General features: G+C 44.4%; 1 protein-coding gene across 1 annotated transcript in view; it reads right to left on the reverse strand.

The window, feature by feature from the left end:
* The window catches only part of LOC120065031 (nuclear receptor corepressor 2-like), a 193,882-nt gene that overhangs the window by 27,562 nt on the left and 147,171 nt on the right, over positions 1-19,149 (reverse strand). The window contains exons 18-24 of the mRNA XM_039015724.1: positions 17,889-18,031; positions 17,552-17,690; positions 14,830-15,244; positions 13,139-13,262; positions 12,471-12,708; positions 9,088-9,135; positions 8,558-8,725 (exon numbers count right to left, since the gene is read on the reverse strand). Of these exons, the coding sequence (XP_038871652.1) occupies positions 8,558-8,725; positions 9,088-9,135; positions 12,471-12,708; positions 13,139-13,262; positions 14,830-15,244; positions 17,552-17,690; positions 17,889-18,031 (1,275 nt within the window). The remainder of the gene's footprint in view (positions 1-8,557; positions 8,726-9,087; positions 9,136-12,470; positions 12,709-13,138; positions 13,263-14,829; positions 15,245-17,551; positions 17,691-17,888; positions 18,032-19,149) is intronic.

Raw genomic sequence — 19,149 nt, forward strand, 5'->3', positions numbered from 1 at the left:
AAACAGCAAAAGCTATAGCCTGTCAATGCACTATCCCCCATAGTACATAAGTTTAACTATTCAATTGGTCAACTTGTCCTTCTGTGCAAGAAATAAATATTCCAAACATACTCTGGGACAGTTGGGAAAGGGTGTCAGCTGTACAACTGAATGCCTTCAACTGAAATGTGTCCCCCGTATTTTACCCAACCCCTCAATCAGAGAGGTGCGGGGGGATGCCTTAATCGACATCCACGTCTTCGGCGCACGGGGAACACTGGGTTAACTGCCTTGCTCAGGGGCAGAACAACAGATTTTTACCTCGTCAGCTCTGGGATTCGATCCAGCAACCTTTCGGTTACTGGCCCAACGCTCTAACCACTAGGCTACCTGCCACAAGGCTAGGCTACCTTGTGTGATGTGATAGATCTCAAATGAATACAACCACTAGCATAAAAAAACCTGTGGCTGATGCAAACGATCAGAACGTTAATCTTAAAATGTTGATAAACTATAAGGCTATTTCTATTTCTTGACATTATTTGTGCAGCAATGCGCACACGGCAGTAGGCTATAAGCGCGAATGTTCCAAAATGCAATCAATTAGCAGCGAAACACTGTTCTCCAAAGTGACCGCAAACGCAATTATGCATGTAATTCTTTATTATAAAAGTTGCATTTTTACAGTGAAAATTATCTTCCCCAAACTTGAAACTCACATGCCGCCTACGTATGCCAGTTAGGCTCTACACTGGTCGTAAAGCGGATTAATGTGCTTAATTTTAGTTTTGGCCACTTTAGTTGTGATACAAACCTTATCAAAACATATAGGCCTATGGGCTAGGCCAGTGGTTCCCAAACTTTTTATAGTCCCGTACCCCTTCAAACATTCAACCTCCAGCTGCATACCCGCTCTCGCACTCTCAAATGTTGTTTTTTTGCCATCATTGTAAGCCTGCCACACACACACACTATACAATACATTTATTAAACATAAGAATGAGTGTGAGTTTTGTCACAAGAAGGTCAGCATCCTGGAGTCGCCTTCATTGTTGACGTTGAGACTGGTGTTTTGAGGGTACTATTTAATGAAGCTGCCAGTTGAGGACTTGTGAGGCGTTTGTTTCTCAAACTAGACACTAATGTACTTGTCCTCTTGCTCAGTTGTGCAGCGGGGCCTCCCACTCCTCTTTCTATTCTGGTTAGTGCCAGTTTGCGATGTTCTGTGAAGGGAGCAGTATGCAGCGTTGTACGAGATCTTCAGCTTCTTGGCAATTTCTTGCATGGAATAGCCTTCATTTCTCAGAACAAGAATAGACTGACGAGTTTCAGAAGAAAGTTAATTGTTTCTGGCATTTTGAGCCTGTAATCGAACCCATAAGTACTGATGCTTCTGACACTGAACTAGTCTAAAAGGACAGTTTTATTGCTTCTTTAAATCAGGATAACAGTTTGCAGCTGTGCTAACATAATTGCAAAAGGGTTTTCTAATGATCAATTAGCATTTTAAAATTATAAACTTGGTTCCAAGATGGCGTAGCAGTCGGACGTGTGTTTTGTCTTGTCCCGTGAAATTTTTGTTTACCTCATTTTTATTTCGTATATTATTTTAATCTCACTTTCCATCTACGGACTGAATATACTCTCCTACAACCCGCCTCACCCAATGTGGTACGGGTCTGCTATTTTTATACTTTAAAACCGGAACCCCCATCAGAAGCTAGCCAGCTAACTAGCAGTCAGTTAGCCACTGCTAGCGGTCTTCACCGTTAACTCGGACACCAGTAAGCCTAAGCTCGGTCAATACCTGCCAGTCTGCACAGCGCGATATCAACCCAGAGCATATCGGACTGCTTTTTCTCTACCACATCTCCGGATTCCTACCACAAGCTCTGAACCTCTACACCGGATCATCGCAGCTAGCTAGTTGCAATCCGAGTGGCTACTCCTGGATAACGTCTCTGTCCCAAAGCAAGCACCAGTTAGACTCGAGCTAGACCCATCTCCCGGCAAGCCGAGGAGGTCCACCAGCCAATTCTTGGGCTACAATACCTCTTTTGCCAATTGGCCTGGACCCTTTACTGCCGACACGGAGCCCTGCCGATCCATCACGACTGGTCTGCTAACGTATTTGTCCGAAGTGGTTTCAATAGGCTCTTCCGTTGCGATGTCACCGAAGGCCTATCTGCAACCCCGGTCCGCTAGCCGTCTGAATCGCCGTGTCTCCAGCTCGCCTTGCGTAGTTGAGACTACTGAATCGGCTCCGAATCACGTATTGCTACTAATTGGACCCTATGATCACTCGGCTACACATGCCTCTCCCTAATATCAATATGCCTTATCTATTGCTGTTATGGTTAGTGATTGTTGTCTTATTTCACTGTAGAGCCCCCCAGCCCTGCCCAATATGCCTTAGATAGCCTTTTTGTCCCACCCCACACGCATGCGGTGACCTCACCTGGCTTAACTGGTGCCTCTAGAGACAAAACCTCTCTCATCATCACTCAATGCCTAGGTTTAACTCCACTGTACTCACATCCTACCATACCCTTGTCTGTACATTATGCCTTGAATCTATTCTTCCACGCCCAGAAATCTGCTCCTTTTACTCTCTGTTCCGAACACACTAGACGACCAGTTCTTATAGCCTTTAGTCGTACCCTTATCATACTCCTCCTCTGTTCCTCTGGTGATGTAGAGGTTAACCCAGGCCCTGCAGCCACCAGCACCACACCCATTCCCCAGGTGCTCTCATTTGTTGACTTCTGTAACCGTAAAAGCCTTGGTTTCATGCATGTTAACATCAGAAGCCTCCTCCCTAAGTTTGTTTTATTCACTGCTTCAGCACACTCCGCCAACGCTGATGTCCTGGCTTAGGAAGGCCACCAAAAATCCTGAAATTTCCATCCCCAACTACAACATTTCCCGACAAGATAAAACTGCCAAAGGGGGCGGAGTTGCAATCTACCGCAGAGTTCTGTCATACTATCCAGGTCTGTGCTCAAACAATTCGAGCTTCTACGTTTAAAAATCCAACTTTCCAGAAACAAGTCTCTCACCGTTGCCGCTTGTTATAGACCCCCCTCAGTCCCCAGCTGTGCCCTGGACACCATATGTGAATTGATTGCCTCCCCATCTATCTTCAGAGTTCGTACTGTTAGGTGACCTAAACTGGGATATGCTTAACACCCCGACCGTCCTATAATCTAAGCTAGATGCCCTCAATCTCACACAAATTATCAAGGAACCTACCAGGTACAACCCTAAATCCATAACAACGGGCACCCTCTTAGATATCATCCTGACCAACTTGCCCTCTAAATACACCTCTGCTGTCTTCAACCAGGATCTCAGCGATTACTGACTCAAGGCCTGCATCCGTAATGGGTTCGCGGTCAAACGACCACCCCTCATGACTGTCAAACACTCTCTAAAACACTTCAGCAAGCAGGCCTTTCTAATCGATCTGGCCCGGGTATCCTGGAAGGATATTGACCACATTCCGTCAGTAGAGGATGCCTGGTTGCTCTTTAAAAGTGCTTTCCTCGCCATCTTAAATAAGCATGCCCCATTCAAAAAAATGTAGAACTAAGAACAGATATAGCCCTTGCTTCACCCCAGACTTGACCACCCTTGACCAGCACAAAAACATCCTGTGGCGATGTGCATTAGCATCGAATAGCCCCCGCGATATGCAACTTTTCAGGGAAGTAAGGAACCAATATACACAGTCACTTAGGAAAGCTAAGGCTAGCTTTTTCAAACAGAAATTTGCATAATGTAGCACTAATTCCAAAAAGTGTTGGGACACTAAAGTCCATGGAGAATAAGAGCACATCCTCCCACCTTCCCACTGCACTGAGGCTAGGAAACACTGTAACCACCGATAAATCTACGATAATCGACCACTTCAAGAAGCACTTTTCTATGGCTGGCCATGCTTTCCACTTGGCTACCCCTACCCCGGCCAACAGCTCTGCACCCCCTGCAGAAACTTGCTCAAGCCCCCCCCCCACTTCTCCTTCACCCAAATCCAGACAGCTGATGTTCTGAAAGAGCTGCAGAATCTGGATCCTTACAAATCAGCTGGGCTAGACAATCTGGACCCTCTCTTTCTAAAATTATCCGCCGAAATTGATACAACCCCTATTACTAGCCTGATCAACTTCTCTTTCGTATCGTCTGAGATCCCCAAAGATTGGAAAGCTGCCGCGGTCATCCCCCTCTTCAAATGGGGATACACTCGAGACACAAACTGGTATAGACCTACAGTTGAAGTCAGAAGTCTACATACACTTAGGTTGGAGTCATTTAAACTTGTTTTCATTTCTTGTTAACAAACTACAGTTTTGGCAAGTGGGTTAGGACATCTATTTTGTGCATGACACAAGTAATTTTTCTAACAATTGTTTACAGACAGATTATTTCACTTATAATTCACTGTATCACAATTCCAGTGGGTCAGAAGTTTACATAGACTAAGTTGACTGTGCCTTTAAACAGCATGGAAAATCCAAGAAAATGATGTCATGGCTTTAGAAGCTTCTGATAGGCTAATTGACATAATTTGTGTCAATTGGAGGTGTAACCTGTGGATGTATTTCAAAGCCTACCTTCAAATTCAGTGCGTCTGCTTGACATCATGGGAAAACCAAAAGAAATCAGCCAAGACCTCAGAAAAAAATTGTAGACCTCCACAAGTCTGGTTCATCCTTGGGAACAATTTCCAAACGCCTGAAGGCACCACGTTCATCTGTAAAAACGATAGTATGCAAGTATAAACCCCATGAGACCACGCAGCCGTCATACCGCTCAGGAAGGAGACATGTTCTGTCTCCTAGAGATGAACGTACGTTGGTGTGAAAGGTGCAAATCAATCCCTGGACAAAAAGGGGGATGCTTGCAAGCCGAAGAACACCATCCCAACCGTGAAGCACGGGGGTGGCAGCATCATGTTGTGGGGGTGCTTTGCTGCAGGAGGGTCTGGTGCACTTCACAAAATAGATGGCATCATGAGGCCGGAAAATTATGTGGATAAGCAACATCTCAAGACATCAGTCAGGAAGTTAAAGCTTGGTCGCAAATGGGTCTTCCAATTGGACACTGACCCCAAAGCATACTTCAAAAGTTGTGGAAAATGACGTAAGGACAACAAAGTCAAGGTAATGGAGTGGCCATCACAAAGCCCTGACCTCATCCCATAGAAAATTTGTGGGCAGAACTGAAAAAGCTTGTGCGAGCAAGGAGGCCTACAAACATGACTCAGTTACATCAGCTCTGTCAGGAGGAATGGGCCAAAATTCACCCAACTTATTGTGGGAAGCTTGTGGAAGGCTACCCAAAACTTTTGACCCAAGTTAAACAATTTAAAGTCAATGCTACCAAATACTAATTAAACTTCTGACCTACTGGGAATGTGATAAAATAAATAAAAGTTTAAATAAATCATTCTCTCTACTATTATTCTGTCATTTCACATTCTTAAAATAAAGTGGTGATCCTAACTAACCTAAGACAGGGAAATTTTACTAGGATTAAATGTCAGGAATTGTGAAAAACTGAGTTTAAATGTATTTGGCTAAGGTGTATGTAAACTTCTGACTTCAACTGTGTATCCATCCTGCCCAGCCTTTCTAAAATCTTCGAAAGCCAAGTTAACAAACAGATCACCAACCATTTCGAATCCCACCGTACCTTCTCCACTATGCAATCTGGTTTCCGAGCTGGTCATGGGTGCACCTCAGCCACACTCAAGGTCCCGAATGATATCATAACTGCCATCGATAAAAGACAGTACTGTGCAGCTGTCTTCATCGACCTGGCCAAGGCTTTTGACTCTGTCAATCACCGCATTCTTATCGGCAGACTCAATAGCCTTGGTTTCTCAAATGACTACTTCTCAGATAGAGTTCAGTGTGTCAAATCGGAGGGCCTGTTGTCCGGACCTCTGGCGGTCTTCTATGGGGGTGCCACAGGGTTCAATTCTCAGCCCGACTCTTTTCTCTGTATATATCAATGATGTTGCTCTTGCTGCTGGTGATTCTCTGATCCACCTCTATGCAGACGACACCATTCTGTATACATCTGGCCCTTCTTTGGACACTGTGTTAACAAACCTCCAAACGAGCTTCAATGCCATACAACACTCCTTCCGTGGCCTCCAACTGTTTTTAAATGCTAGTAAAACTAAATGCATGCTCTTCAACCGATTGCTGCCCACACCTGCCCGCCCTACTAGCATCACTACTCTGGACGGTTCTGACTTAGAATATGTGGACAACTACAAATACCTAGGTGTCTGGTTAGACTGTAAAACTCTCCTTCCAGACTCACATTAAGCATCTTCAATCCAAAAATAAATCTCGAATCTGCTTCCGATTTCGCAACAAAGCCTCCTTCACTCATGCTGCCAAACATACCCTCGTAAAAGTGACTATCCTACCGATCCTTGACTTCGGCGATGTCATTTACAAAATAGCCTCCAACACTCTACTCAGCAAATTGGATGTAGTCTATCACAGTGCCATAAGTTTTGTCACCAAAGCCCCATATACTACCCACTACTGCGACCTCGCTACATATTCGTCGCCAAACCCACTGGCTCCAGGTCATCTATAAGTCTTTGCTAGGTAAAGCCCCACCTTATCTCAGCTCACTGGTCACCATAGCAACACCCACCTGTAGCACACGCTCCAGCAGGTATATTTCACTGGTCATCCCCAAAGCCAACACTTCCTTTGGCCACCTTTCCTTCCAGTCCTCTGCTGCCAATGACTGGAACGAATTGCAAAAATTACTGAAGCTGGAGAGATCTTCCTCACTAACTTTAAGCATCAGCTGTTTGAGCAGCTTACCGATCAATGTACCTGTATACAGCCAATCTGTAAATAGCACACCCATCTACCTCATCGCCATATTGTTATTTATCTTCTTGCTCTTTTGCACCCCAGTATCTCTACTTGCACATCATCATCTGCACATCTATCACTCCAGTGTTAATGCTAAATTGTAATTATTTTCGCCTCTATGGCATATTTATTGCCTTACCTCCCTAATCTTCTACATTTGCACACACTGTACATAGATTTTTCTATTTTCTTTTCTTTTGTGTTATTGACTGTATGTTTGTTCATGTGTAACTCTGTGTTGTTGTTTTTGTCGCACTGCTTTGCTTTATCTTGGCCAGGTCGCAGTTGTAAATGAGAACTTGTTCTCAACTGGCCTACCTGATTAAATAAAGGTGAAAAAATAAATAAAAATAAAATTAGCTCACACAACGTGCCATTGGAACACAGGAGTGATGGTTGATGATAATGGGCCTCTGTACACCTATATAGTTATTCCATTAAACATCAGCCATTTCCAGCTACAATAGTCATTTACAACATTAACAATGTCTACACTGTATTTCTGATTAATTTGATGTTATTTTAAAATGGACAAAAAATGTGCTTATCTTTCAAAAACAAGGACATTTCTAAGTGACCCCAAACGTTTGAACGGCAGTGTGTGTGTGAAATTAGTTTTGATTTAGAATGGACCATTATCATGCACTTGTCTCAGAACAGGGTCATGGGGGTAAAAAATGTATGTCATCTAAGCACTTAAATAGCTTTTCCCGTGGTTTATTTTCATGCCTGCCAGGTACGCTATACTCCTGCTATAAAGCGAAACAATGTGCTTAATATTAGGAAAGTTGATAAATGAATATAAACTGAACAAAAACATAAACGCAACATGTAAAGTGTTGGTCCCACATTTCATGAGGTGAAATAAAAGATCCCAGACATTGTCCATACGCACAAAAAGCTTATTTCTCTCAAATGTTGTGCACAAAATTGTTTACATTCCTGTTAGTGAGCATTTCTCCTTTGCCAAGATAATCCATCCACTGACAGGTGTGCATATCAAGAAGCTGATTAAACAGCATGACCATTACACAGGTGCACATTGGGCTGGGGACAATAAAAGGCCACTCTAAAATGTGCAGTTTTGTCACACAACACAAAGCCACATATGTCTGTTTTGAGGGAGCGTGCAATCGGCATGCTGACTGCAGGAATGTCCACCAGAGCTGTTGCCAGAGAATTGAATGTTAATCTTTCTATCCTAAGGCATTTTTTTTCTATCCTAAGGCATTTTATCCAATGTCATTTTAGAGAATTTGGCTATACGTCCAACCGGTGTCACAACTGCAGACCACGTGTAAACACGCCAGCCCAGGACTTCCACATCCGGCTTCTTCACCTGCAGGATCATCTGAAACCAGCCACCCAGACAGCTGATGAAACTGAGGAGTATTTATGTCTGTAATAAAGCCCTTTTGTGAAAAAAACTAAAAACAAATTCTGATTGGCTGGGCCTGGCTCCACAGTGGGTCCTCCCAGGCCCATGGCTCCACCCCTGCCCAGTCAAGTGAAATCCATAGATTAGGGTGCTGGGTACCAGGGACTGGCACATTTGGGAGGCCACTAATGACCAACAGCAGCATCAGAGCTTGGAGAAGCCTAGTTACCACGACTAAATGGTCACGTGGAATTTGACTGCGGTCACCGTAACAGCCCTAAGTGGGACTCACAGGAGTTGTAGTGGAGTAGGTGCTGGTCGTGGCTGAGCTTGGCCATGTCTCGATGGGACATTGGGTAGGGGGACATGACGGGCCGGCCCAGTGTAGTGGCCCTCAGGTCCTCTGGCCCCACCGCCTGCTTCTTAGGGTCACCATGAGGAGAGAAGGCCCGGGACTTATCTGCAAGACGGGACAAACACACACACACAAACGGTAAGGGATGGGGGGTAGTTGCTATCTTTCTGGAAGCTGAGAACCATCCCTTGGTCAGCGCTAGCTTTTTATTCTCCTTCTCATCATCATCATTACTATCATCATTACTATCATCATCATCATAGCAAGGAGTGCAGCCAGGCAGCGTCTGCGCAGTCAGCCACACAGCAATGCTGCTCCACACAGCCACAGCACACACACTGCCAAACCTTGTAATAGTGTTACACACACAATCAAATCCCACTGAGGAAGTGAATTTAGCTAGGTGTGTGTTGGGCGAAGGGGTATGAGTTAGGGATAGATTGGGGTGGGGCGGGGTGTGAACCTACGTAATCCGTGAAGTAGAGTCTGCAGCCACCTCTCGTTGCCTTCCAGCTCTGCAGGGACACAGACATACTGCAGCTGATCACATACATCACACTCACACACACAGTCACGCGTACATATGTCCATGTAGGGCTGGGCGATATGACCAAAATATTATATCACTGATTTATTTTAAATTGACGATATGACAGTATTTAACGCTATTTTATGTTTTTTAATAATAAAAGTTCTAAATTTGCTTCATGAGTAATGCGTGACCCTAGGGTGGCAACACATACAGTTGAAGTCGGAAGTTTACATACACTTAGGTTGGAGTCATTCAAATTTATTTTTCAACCACTCCATAAATTTCTTGTTAACAAACTATAGTTCTGGCAAGTCGGTTAGGACATCTACTTAGTGCATGACACAGTAATTTTTCCAACAATTGTTTACAGACAGAATATTTCACTTATAATTCACTGTATCACAATTCCAGTGGGTCAGAAGTTTATACACTAAGTTGACTGTGCCTTTAAACAGCTTGGAAAATTCCAGAAAATGATGTCATGGCTTTAGACGCTTCTGATAGGCTAATTGACATCATTTGTGTCAATTGGAGGTGTACCTGTGGATGAATTTCAAGGCCTACCTTCAAACTCTGCCTCTTTGCTTGACATCATGGGAAAAAAAATAAAAAATCAGCCAATACCCTCAGAAAAAAATTGTAGACCTCCACAAGTCTGGTTCATTCTTGGGAGAAATTTCCAAATGCCTGAAGGTAGGTACCACGTTCATCTGTACAAACAATAGTACGCAAGAATAAACACCATGGGACCACGCAGCCGTCATACCGCTCAGGAAGGAGACGTGTTCTGTCTCCTAGAGATGAACGTACTTTGGTGCAAAAAGCGCAAATCAATCCCTGAACAACAGCAAACGACCTTGTAAAGATGCTGCAGGAAATAGGTACAAAAGTATCTATATCCACAGTAAAACGAGTCCTATATTCACATAATCTGAAAGGCCGCTCAGCAAGGAAGAAGCCACTGCTCCAAAACCGCCATAAAAAATCCAGACTACGGTTTGCAACTGCACATGAGGACAAAGAACGTACTTTTTGGAGAAATGTCCTCTGGTCTGATGAAACAAAAATAGAACTGTTTGGCCATAATGACCATCGTTATGTTTGGAGGAAAAAGAGGGAGGCTTGCAAGCCGAACAACACCATCCCAACCGTGAAGCACGGGGGTGGCAGCATCATGTTGTTGGGGTGCTTTGCTGCAGGAGGGACTGGTGCACTTCACAAAATAGATGGCATCATGAGGGAGGATAATTATGTGGATATATTGAAGCAACATCTCAAGTCATCAGTCAGGAAGTTAAAGCTTGGTCGCAAATGGGTCTTCCAAATGGACATTGACCCCAAGCATACTTCCAAAGTTGTGGCAAAATGGCTTAAGGACAACAATGTCAAGGTATTGGAGTGGCCATCACAAAGCCCTGATCTCAATCCCATAGAACATTTGTGGGCCGAACTGAGCGTGTGCGAGCAAGGAGGCCTACAAACCTGACTCAGTTACACCAGCTCTGTCAGGAGGAATGGGCCAAAATCCACCAACTTATTGTGGGAAGCTTGTGGAAGGCTACCCAAAACATTTGACTCAAGTTAAAACAATTTAAAAGGCAACGCTACCAAATACTAATTGAGTATGTAAACTTCCGACCCACTGGGAATGTAATGAAATAAATAAAAGCTGAAATAAATAATTCTCTCAACTATTATTCTGACATTTCACATTCTTAAAATAAAGTGGTGATCCTAACTAACCTAAGACAGGGAATTTCTACTTGGATTAAATGTCAGAAATTGTGAAAAACTGAGTTTAAATGTATCTGGCTAAGGTGTATGTAAACTTCCGACTTCAACTGTACATTCTAAGTGATTTCAATGGGTCTTTATTCTGATTGTTTTATACTGTTCAATTCAACACAATTTTTTTTATCAATTTCTGCATTTGACATCATTTCCACACTGCCATGTAGGGCTGCACGATATGAGCAAGCAATCTGGGCCTTATTTTTAACCAAATGTTGCAATATGACTTGCGATTTAGAGCAAAATACTTGGGTTAACTGTTGGAATCATGGAAATAGAATGTCTATTCTAGTTATATAGTTAGAATATAATTTGTTTGACATGACAACTAACGAAAATGCCAGGGAGGAGTTATTATGACAGGGTAGGAACAAAAGTGTCGTTAGGTGTTTCCTAGGTGACCCAATAATCTTTGGCTACATTTAATGTTTTCTCTTAGCTACTTCATGTAGCTAACATATTCTTTCTTTGTGTATTCCTCTTTGATTTCGAAGATACTGTTGCACAAACATGCTGATTTAGGTCTACACCATCACTATTATTATCAGGCTGTATTAGCTAGCTACGTTTGCTCTTACTCAGTACATTTATTAGCTAGCTAGCAATTAGCTTTAGCGGCTAACAATCAGCGGCTCACAAGATTTGGGAACAACTTGCTAAGAAAAGACAAACTAGCTGTTTGCAGATGTAAGAAACACAAACTAATAGTGTAATTATAGAATGCTGGTAGATTTATATTAAGAAGCAAAGTGACAACTGCATCATTGTCATCAACATTGTTGCATATGCTGCATTGACCTTGCAGACTGAACGCAAGTGTCTCGTGGTCAAGGAACATCAAATGTTCTCCTTGAGTGACAGGAGCCGGGGCTAGGTCTGTGTGGAAAGCGGCATAGAGAGAGAGAGAGAGAGTGGAGAGAGATGACTCAAGTAGCGAAGGAAACTATAAAAATGGATGTCACACACTGCGTATCACATTTAACAATCCAAAAATTCTAATACCGTTATAGAAGGTAAAGTAAAAACCCACACCGGTCCGTGCATCAATACCGGTATATCGCAAAAAACGGTATACCGCCCAGCCCTATGTCCATGCAGCTCGAATCCCCAGATGGAAACTCTTCAGTCCTCCATGTCTGTCTGACTATTTATAACTCCAGCTCAACAGTGGAGAATTTTGTGTAAACATCTGCTAATTAACTTCTAAATAAGACTAGGTCTGGATAGGTCTAGTAACTCACATGGAGCACAACTCCACAATGATATCAAAGACTGAACTTTACACAGATCCCGCTGCATGGCTATACCTGACTGTGAGCCCAACGATCAATACCTGCACTTTAGACAACACACTGTGGAACTGACAGAGTCCTCAAGTAAGCATGGAATCATCCAGAGCTACCAGGAGCTTCTAAACAATAGCACCAACGTAGAATCAAAGTAACAGTTTAGCTGTAGGAGGGAGTTGTGTTTAGACTGAGCAGGAGGGTGAGAGGAAATGGGGAGAGAGAGGGCTGATGTTCGTACCGTCTTTGTCGCTGGCGGAGGGGCTACGTGGGTGGACGCGGGGGCTGCTGATGTTATGGGGGTCTCCCTGCGCTGGGTAGGGGTGCTGTTTGCTGGGCTGACCTGCATGCTGCTTGGCCTCCTGGGAGGACTCTCCATGAGCCATGCTGATCTGCTGCTGGTAGAGAGCCAGGGCATGAGGGGGCAGCTCAGCCTTACTACACCCGCCCCGAGGTCCACCATCCGGCATCTGGGGCATCTGCACACACAGGAGAGAGAAGCCTGGTGAGCAACAGATACACATACAAACGATATACACCCGGGAGATCCCACATCTAATGACCCGGTTCCTCTTATTTTCCCTAATGCCTGGCATCTTGTTTCTCCTCTGGGTCAATGTATCCCCTCTCCTCCAGCTGGCCTGCTTATCTAATACAAATATGATAGGACTTCATCATTTTACTCGCCATGCTGTTATCTGTGTAAGAAGCAGTATTGTCATTACAGGAGGGCTGGCCTTAATACCACTAGGGGGTAGAATGACCAGGCTGGACTAATCCAAGGACTTATCTGTTACTGATTCTACCTGGCTGGCTTCCATATGCTTTCCAAGGATGGAGGAGACAAAGATACAGGCTGTGGCCCTGGCGTGGGATGCACTGACTCACACAGAAAGTGGTAAGACTCACAATAGGGGGGATGGCAGCAGCCCTCTGTTTGAGCTGCTTCAGGTCCATGGGCTTCTGCAGGGGGGAGGAGATGACCCCATCATGGGCATAGTTCAACAGGCTGGGACGGCTGGAAGACGTCATCCTGGAGAGGGAGAGAAAGAGAGAGACACAGAGAGAAAGAGAGACACAGACAGAGAGAGAGAAAGAGAAGTAGAGGAGAGAGCAAGAGAGAGAAGTAACTAGAACACAGAGTTCCCCATTCAGTAGCATGCCAATGGATGTCCCACGCATTCCTTAATATGGCCACAGCCCAGATTCTCTTATTTACTTTCCCAATAAACACAGATTGACCTGGAGCAGAACCTCGCACTATGAAAACACAAAGAGAGCAGAGGTTCTGATTGTGTTTCCATCCCACATGCATTACCACCCATCCCCCACTCACAGATACACTCATACAAACTCACAAAGATACTCTGCCACACACACACACACACAGACAAGAGACTGGGGAGCACACACACTCCCTCCAATTGTTTGCTTTGGCACAGAGGGCAACGTTTCCCTAGGCTCTGCCAATACATGCAGTCTGCTGTCATGGAAAAAACAGAACAAATACCATGCAAACACTGCAGGACGAATCACCACTCCCCCAAGCCGTCAGCCCACATCTTTGACACACACATTTGCGCTTGCAGGCAAACACTCTCAGACAGAAGCACGCAGGTACATACAAAATGAGGACATTTTACTGATATCGATAATGACAAGTTGCCTATACTAGAACAATATTGTTTGATGGTGAAGAGAAAGGTGAAGTCTGTCCAATATAGGCAACAGCTAACAGGACAACTGATTTTCAGCATTTAAAGTTGTAGTAGTGGTGGTTTTAAGGGTAATATGAAAAAGTAACTGTGTGCACATTAATGTTAAAAACATATCTTTAGAGTTATCGTTAAAAGGTTTTTGTACATATCACCCAGCTCTAGTACATATGCACACACTCACAAAGGCAGATGGAGTTTATGTTGATGATTGTTGTAGAGTATTGGCCACAAATGGCTTGACATCTTAGGGCTATACAGAAGAACACTAGTGACACTCTTCCCCTCTTCCCTTCCCCAGTCCAGATGTAGGTCTCGCTGCAGTGGGGAATCCAGAACCCCCCCCCACCTTAGTCAATGCCACTCTGACATTGCTTATCCTAATATCCATTCTTCTACTGTAGATTTGTGTGTATTGTTGTAAATTGTTAGATACTACTGCACTGTTGGAGCTAGGAACACAAGCATTTCACTACACCTGCAATAACATCTGCTAAAAATGTGTGTGTGATAAATAAAATTTGAACAGCCCCCCCCAGCCCTGAGCCCACACCTATAACCCCCCCACCCAGCCCTGAGCCCCCACATGCAACCCAACCAGCCCAGAGCCCTCACATGCAACCCCTCCTACCCCACCCAGCCCTGAGCCCTCACATGACCCCCCCCCTACCCAGCACTGAGCCCCCACATGCAACCCCCCCTACCACACCCAGCCCTGTGATCCTCACTTGAAACCCCCCCCAGCCCTGAGTCCTCACATGAACCCCCCCCCAGCCCTGAGCCCTCACATGAACCCCCCCCAGCCCTGAGCCCCCACATGCAAACCCCCCAGCCCTGAGCCCCCAAATGCAACCCTCCCTCCCCTACTCAGCCCTGAGCCCCCACCTGTTCTTCTCTGTACTGTCCAACTCCTCCAACTCGTCAGCGCTGCAGGTGGCACTAGAGTCACTGTCTGCGTGGGAGCCCGTCTTGGGCCCATGGTCCCTCTTGGAGCTCTTGGATGAGCTCTTGCTCTCCTCTGCATCTGCAGTGGGGGGCTTCATGTCTCGGTCTGTGGATTCGCTTGGCTGCTCCTTGCTGCCCTCCTCTGCCTCTGTCTTCACCTCCTGCTTGATGGCCTTCCCCACTTCTCCTGGGGGTTTCTCATCTCCTCCCTGGCCCATGTGGGAACCTGAGGCCTCCTTGTCCCCAGAGTTTGAGCCAGCTTTGGCCCTGCCATTACCCTCCTCTTTGGCCTTGCTGTCCTCAGAGGAACGCGGAGAGGGCAGGCTCTCTGTGTCAGAGCTGTTGTTAGCACCACCTGGTAAAGGAGAGCGAGAAGGACAGATAAAGAATGGAAGACCGCAGATATTACATCGGCTGCCTAGCTGAGTAGTAATCTAGTAAATCAAAATAAAATAAAATGTTATTGATCGCATACAGATATTTAGCAGATGTTACTGCGAGTGTAGCAAAATCCAACAGTGCAGTAATAAAACAAAATACAGCAAAGTTGCTTAGGAGCCATGAACAGGGCGACCATGTCTATCGGTGCCATCTTGCTATCATGTAAAATCCTCGTCCTCTTTCACATCCCTCTCTCTTGTGCCCCATCTTTCTCTAAAACCAGATTTCTCAGAGTGCCACTTTCCACCTAATTGGCTTTCACTGTACAATGAGGGAGAACACAAAACCAATTTTGAATGTGGAGGAAATACCCTGGGACTTCCCAGCTCTATTCTGGTAACTGAGACTATAGGTATATCAACAAATTACTACATCAGGGGTCGGCAATATGTAGCATTCGGAAAGTATTCAGACCCCTTGACTTTTTCCACATTTTGTTAGGTTATAGCCTTATTCTAAAATAAAATAGTTTTTCCCCCTCAATCTACACACAATACCCAATAATGACAAAGTGAAAATAGGCCTTTTGAAAATAAAAAACAAAAATATGTTATTTACATAAGTATTCCGACCCTTTGCTATGAGACGCCAAATTGAGCTCAGGTGCATCCTGTTTCCATTGACCATCCTTGAAATGTTTCTACAACTTGATTGGAGCACCTGTGGTAAATTAAATTGATCGGACATGATTTGGAAAGGCACACACCTGTCTATATAAGGTCCCACAGTTGACAGTGCATGTCAGAGCAAAAACCAAGCCATGAGGTCGAAGGAATTGTCTGTAAAGCTCAAAGACAGGATTGTGTCGAGGCACATTTCTGCAGAATTGAAGGTCCCCAAGAATACAGTGGCCTCCATCATTCATAAATGGAAGAAGTTTGGAACCAGTAAGACTCTTTCTAGAGCTGGCTGCCCGGCCAAACTGAGCAATCGGGGGAGAAGGGCTTTGGTCAGGGAGGTGACCAAGAACCCGATGGTCACTCTGACAGAGCTCCTCTGTAGAGATGGGAGAACCTTCCAGAAGTACAACCATCTCTGCAGCACTTCCCCAATTAGGCCTTTATGGTAGAGTGGCAAGACGGAAGCCACTCAGTACAAGGTACATGACAGCCTACTTGGAGTTTGCCAAAAAGCACCTAAAAGGACTCTCAGACCATGAAACAAGATTCTCTGTTCTGATGAAACCAAGATTGAACTGTTTGGCCTGAATGCCAACCGTCACGTCTGGAGGAAACCTGGCACCATCCTTACAGTGAAGCATAGTGGTAGCAGCATCATTCTGTGGGAAAGTTTTTCAGTGGCAGGGACTGGGGGATAAAAAAGAAAAATGTGTGTAGATTTATGAGGTTAAAAATCAATTTAATAAATGTTCAACATAACAAAATGTTGAAAAAGTAAAGGGGTCTGAATACTTTCTAAATGCACTTTGTCATTTTAGTTTTGGGTCAAAAATACTAAAATCACCAGGAATTTAGCCAAAATCTGTTGAAGTATTCCCACAAATATTGATTCTAGATGCAAAGACTGAGCTATTGAGATGCCAAGGTTCCACAGCTCTCCATGGTTACTAATATACTAGAAACGACGAGCAATAACAGTTAACAGTAGTGCGAATTTGGCCTAAAGTGAGTTGAGGGGCCGTTATCAACCCAGGGTATTTAAATGAGTCTACCAGTAATATGAGCAATCAGCCAGGATCCAAAAGAAGATTCTAGAATTAAAAACGCAGATGTTGGTATGTAGACCACGTGTGGAAATATTTGTTACAGAGCAAAAAAGTATTTATCTAAATAATGAATGTCTCAGCCAAGTGCTTTGAATTCCCATGCACCCATGGTCAGAATCTCATTTTGATGATTGCAGTCTTTGTATTCTCAGAATCGCATTCAATTCCACGTTCTACACAGACATTATTGTGATGCTGTTAAAAGTCCATATTGCACTTAATTCTTCCTTCAGCACTCAATACACTCCAGATATTTCTAATCAAGAAATACTGTCATCACATATCGTAATCATAAAAACATAACCTTCAAATTGATTGAAAACGGTTTCATAAACTTGTTTCAACAAAGTGTACATGGCTGGTTTCTAATCAGTCCATGTGAATGAGTGATTGCAAGTTCATGGAAGTATTCTGACAGTGCTTATGGACGGTATACTGACAATGGCTCCCTGTCCTCTATGACATTGATTATTGTAGTGTGTGTGTTGTCCCTACCTTCTCCATCCTCGGGGGCCTCCTCCTCGTTGCCGCTGGCCCCGGAGCCCTCCATCTCCTCCTCCTCGGCAGCAGACGGGGCGCTGGCCTCTTCACTTTGTAGAGCTTTGCCTTTACGCCGCGCCTTACGCTCTCTCTCCTGGGTGAAAACCAACACACTAAATACCGCAGCTTGGGAACAACACGCTATGAGAACCACAAGGTAAATGTGCCTACTCCTGTCTGTAACTCAGAGGAATGGCTTGCACTAAGATAGGTGCATTACTAGGTCAGACTATAGGTTTTCTTTGAAAGAGTTAATCATTTAATTGTTCTAGAAAGGAAGATGAGACATTACCGATTTCATTTTATGCTGTTGCAGAATCTCGTCGAGTTTCTGCCTCTTCTTATAGTTGAAGTAGAAATTCTTGCACTGGGATACAGTTTTGGAGCCCACCATCTTGGCGATGGCCGACCAATTCCTACCATACTGGAGAAGACCTGGAAGAAACATGGACAAGGATTAGACTACAGCACATGCAGACAAGCCAGGACTTTATTACATAGAATAATCATTTACATCTAATTTACTACATGAAGAACGACAATCTGTCAATAAAAATCTGTCAGTTGAGTCCAAGATATTTTTCCTCCCTCCTCCAGCTCAACAGTTTTGTCAAATTGCATAATCACACCATGTGTTGTTCTTAGCTGAACCTGTCATATCAATCTAACTAATGACATCACTAATTCTCATCGCTGGGCTGGGGTCATTCTGATAAAGACTGGTGCTTTGCCCGGTCAACCACATGATAGTGCCTTACACAAAAGGCTAGAAGCCCTGCTGTGCCCAAAGTTGAGACAGATCAACCTGTCTTGGGACCACACTGCTACTGTGTGTGTGTGTGTGTGTGTGTGTGTGTGTGTGTGTGTGTGTGTGTGTGTGTGTGAGAGAGAGAGCGATAGAGTTCGAATTGAATGCATCCGTGATGCATTGTGGGTAAATTGTGACTGATTGATCTACAAATAATAATGAGTAGCTACTTATGATACAAGGTGATTAGTCAGTCGGCAGTCGCCTGCAGTGGTGGTTGCAATGTGGAACAAGCCCAACGTGTGTGTGCGTGTTTTACTTCCACCCCCCCAGAGTGTCCAGTCAGCTAAGGGCAGCTCATTAACAGTAGCCGCTGTAAGGAGCTTACAACGCCCAATTGTTTCCTGTGCCAGCCTGACAGCTTCTGGCATGAGGAAAGACTCTCGTGGGCCAGGCCACGCTCCGTTATCAGTGGGCATGGACCCAACAACTTCCTAGGACAAAAAACTTTAGACATGTGTTCCCAAGATAATATCTCCAAACAGAGGCAGTAGGACAACAATCTAACAGCCACACGATAAGACAACACTTTACAAAGCACCAGGCCTGCACCATCTCCTATCCATCTTTTATTTATTTACCCAACAAAAGTTTACTACAGGTTAAAAGTACCACCTCAACAGCAAGTGAATGTAGGCCATGTTTGTGTAGTCTCTTTCTGACAGTTGACTCATGCACTTCGATATTGATTGTGGCAAGAGAGGCCTGTAGATCCCTTAATGTTACCCTGGGGTTCTTACAGACT

This window comes from Salvelinus namaycush, chromosome 1 (genome assembly GCF_016432855.1).
Source record: "Salvelinus namaycush isolate Seneca chromosome 1, SaNama_1.0, whole genome shotgun sequence".
In the NCBI taxonomy this organism is placed as follows: domain Eukaryota; kingdom Metazoa; phylum Chordata; class Actinopteri; order Salmoniformes; family Salmonidae; genus Salvelinus; species Salvelinus namaycush.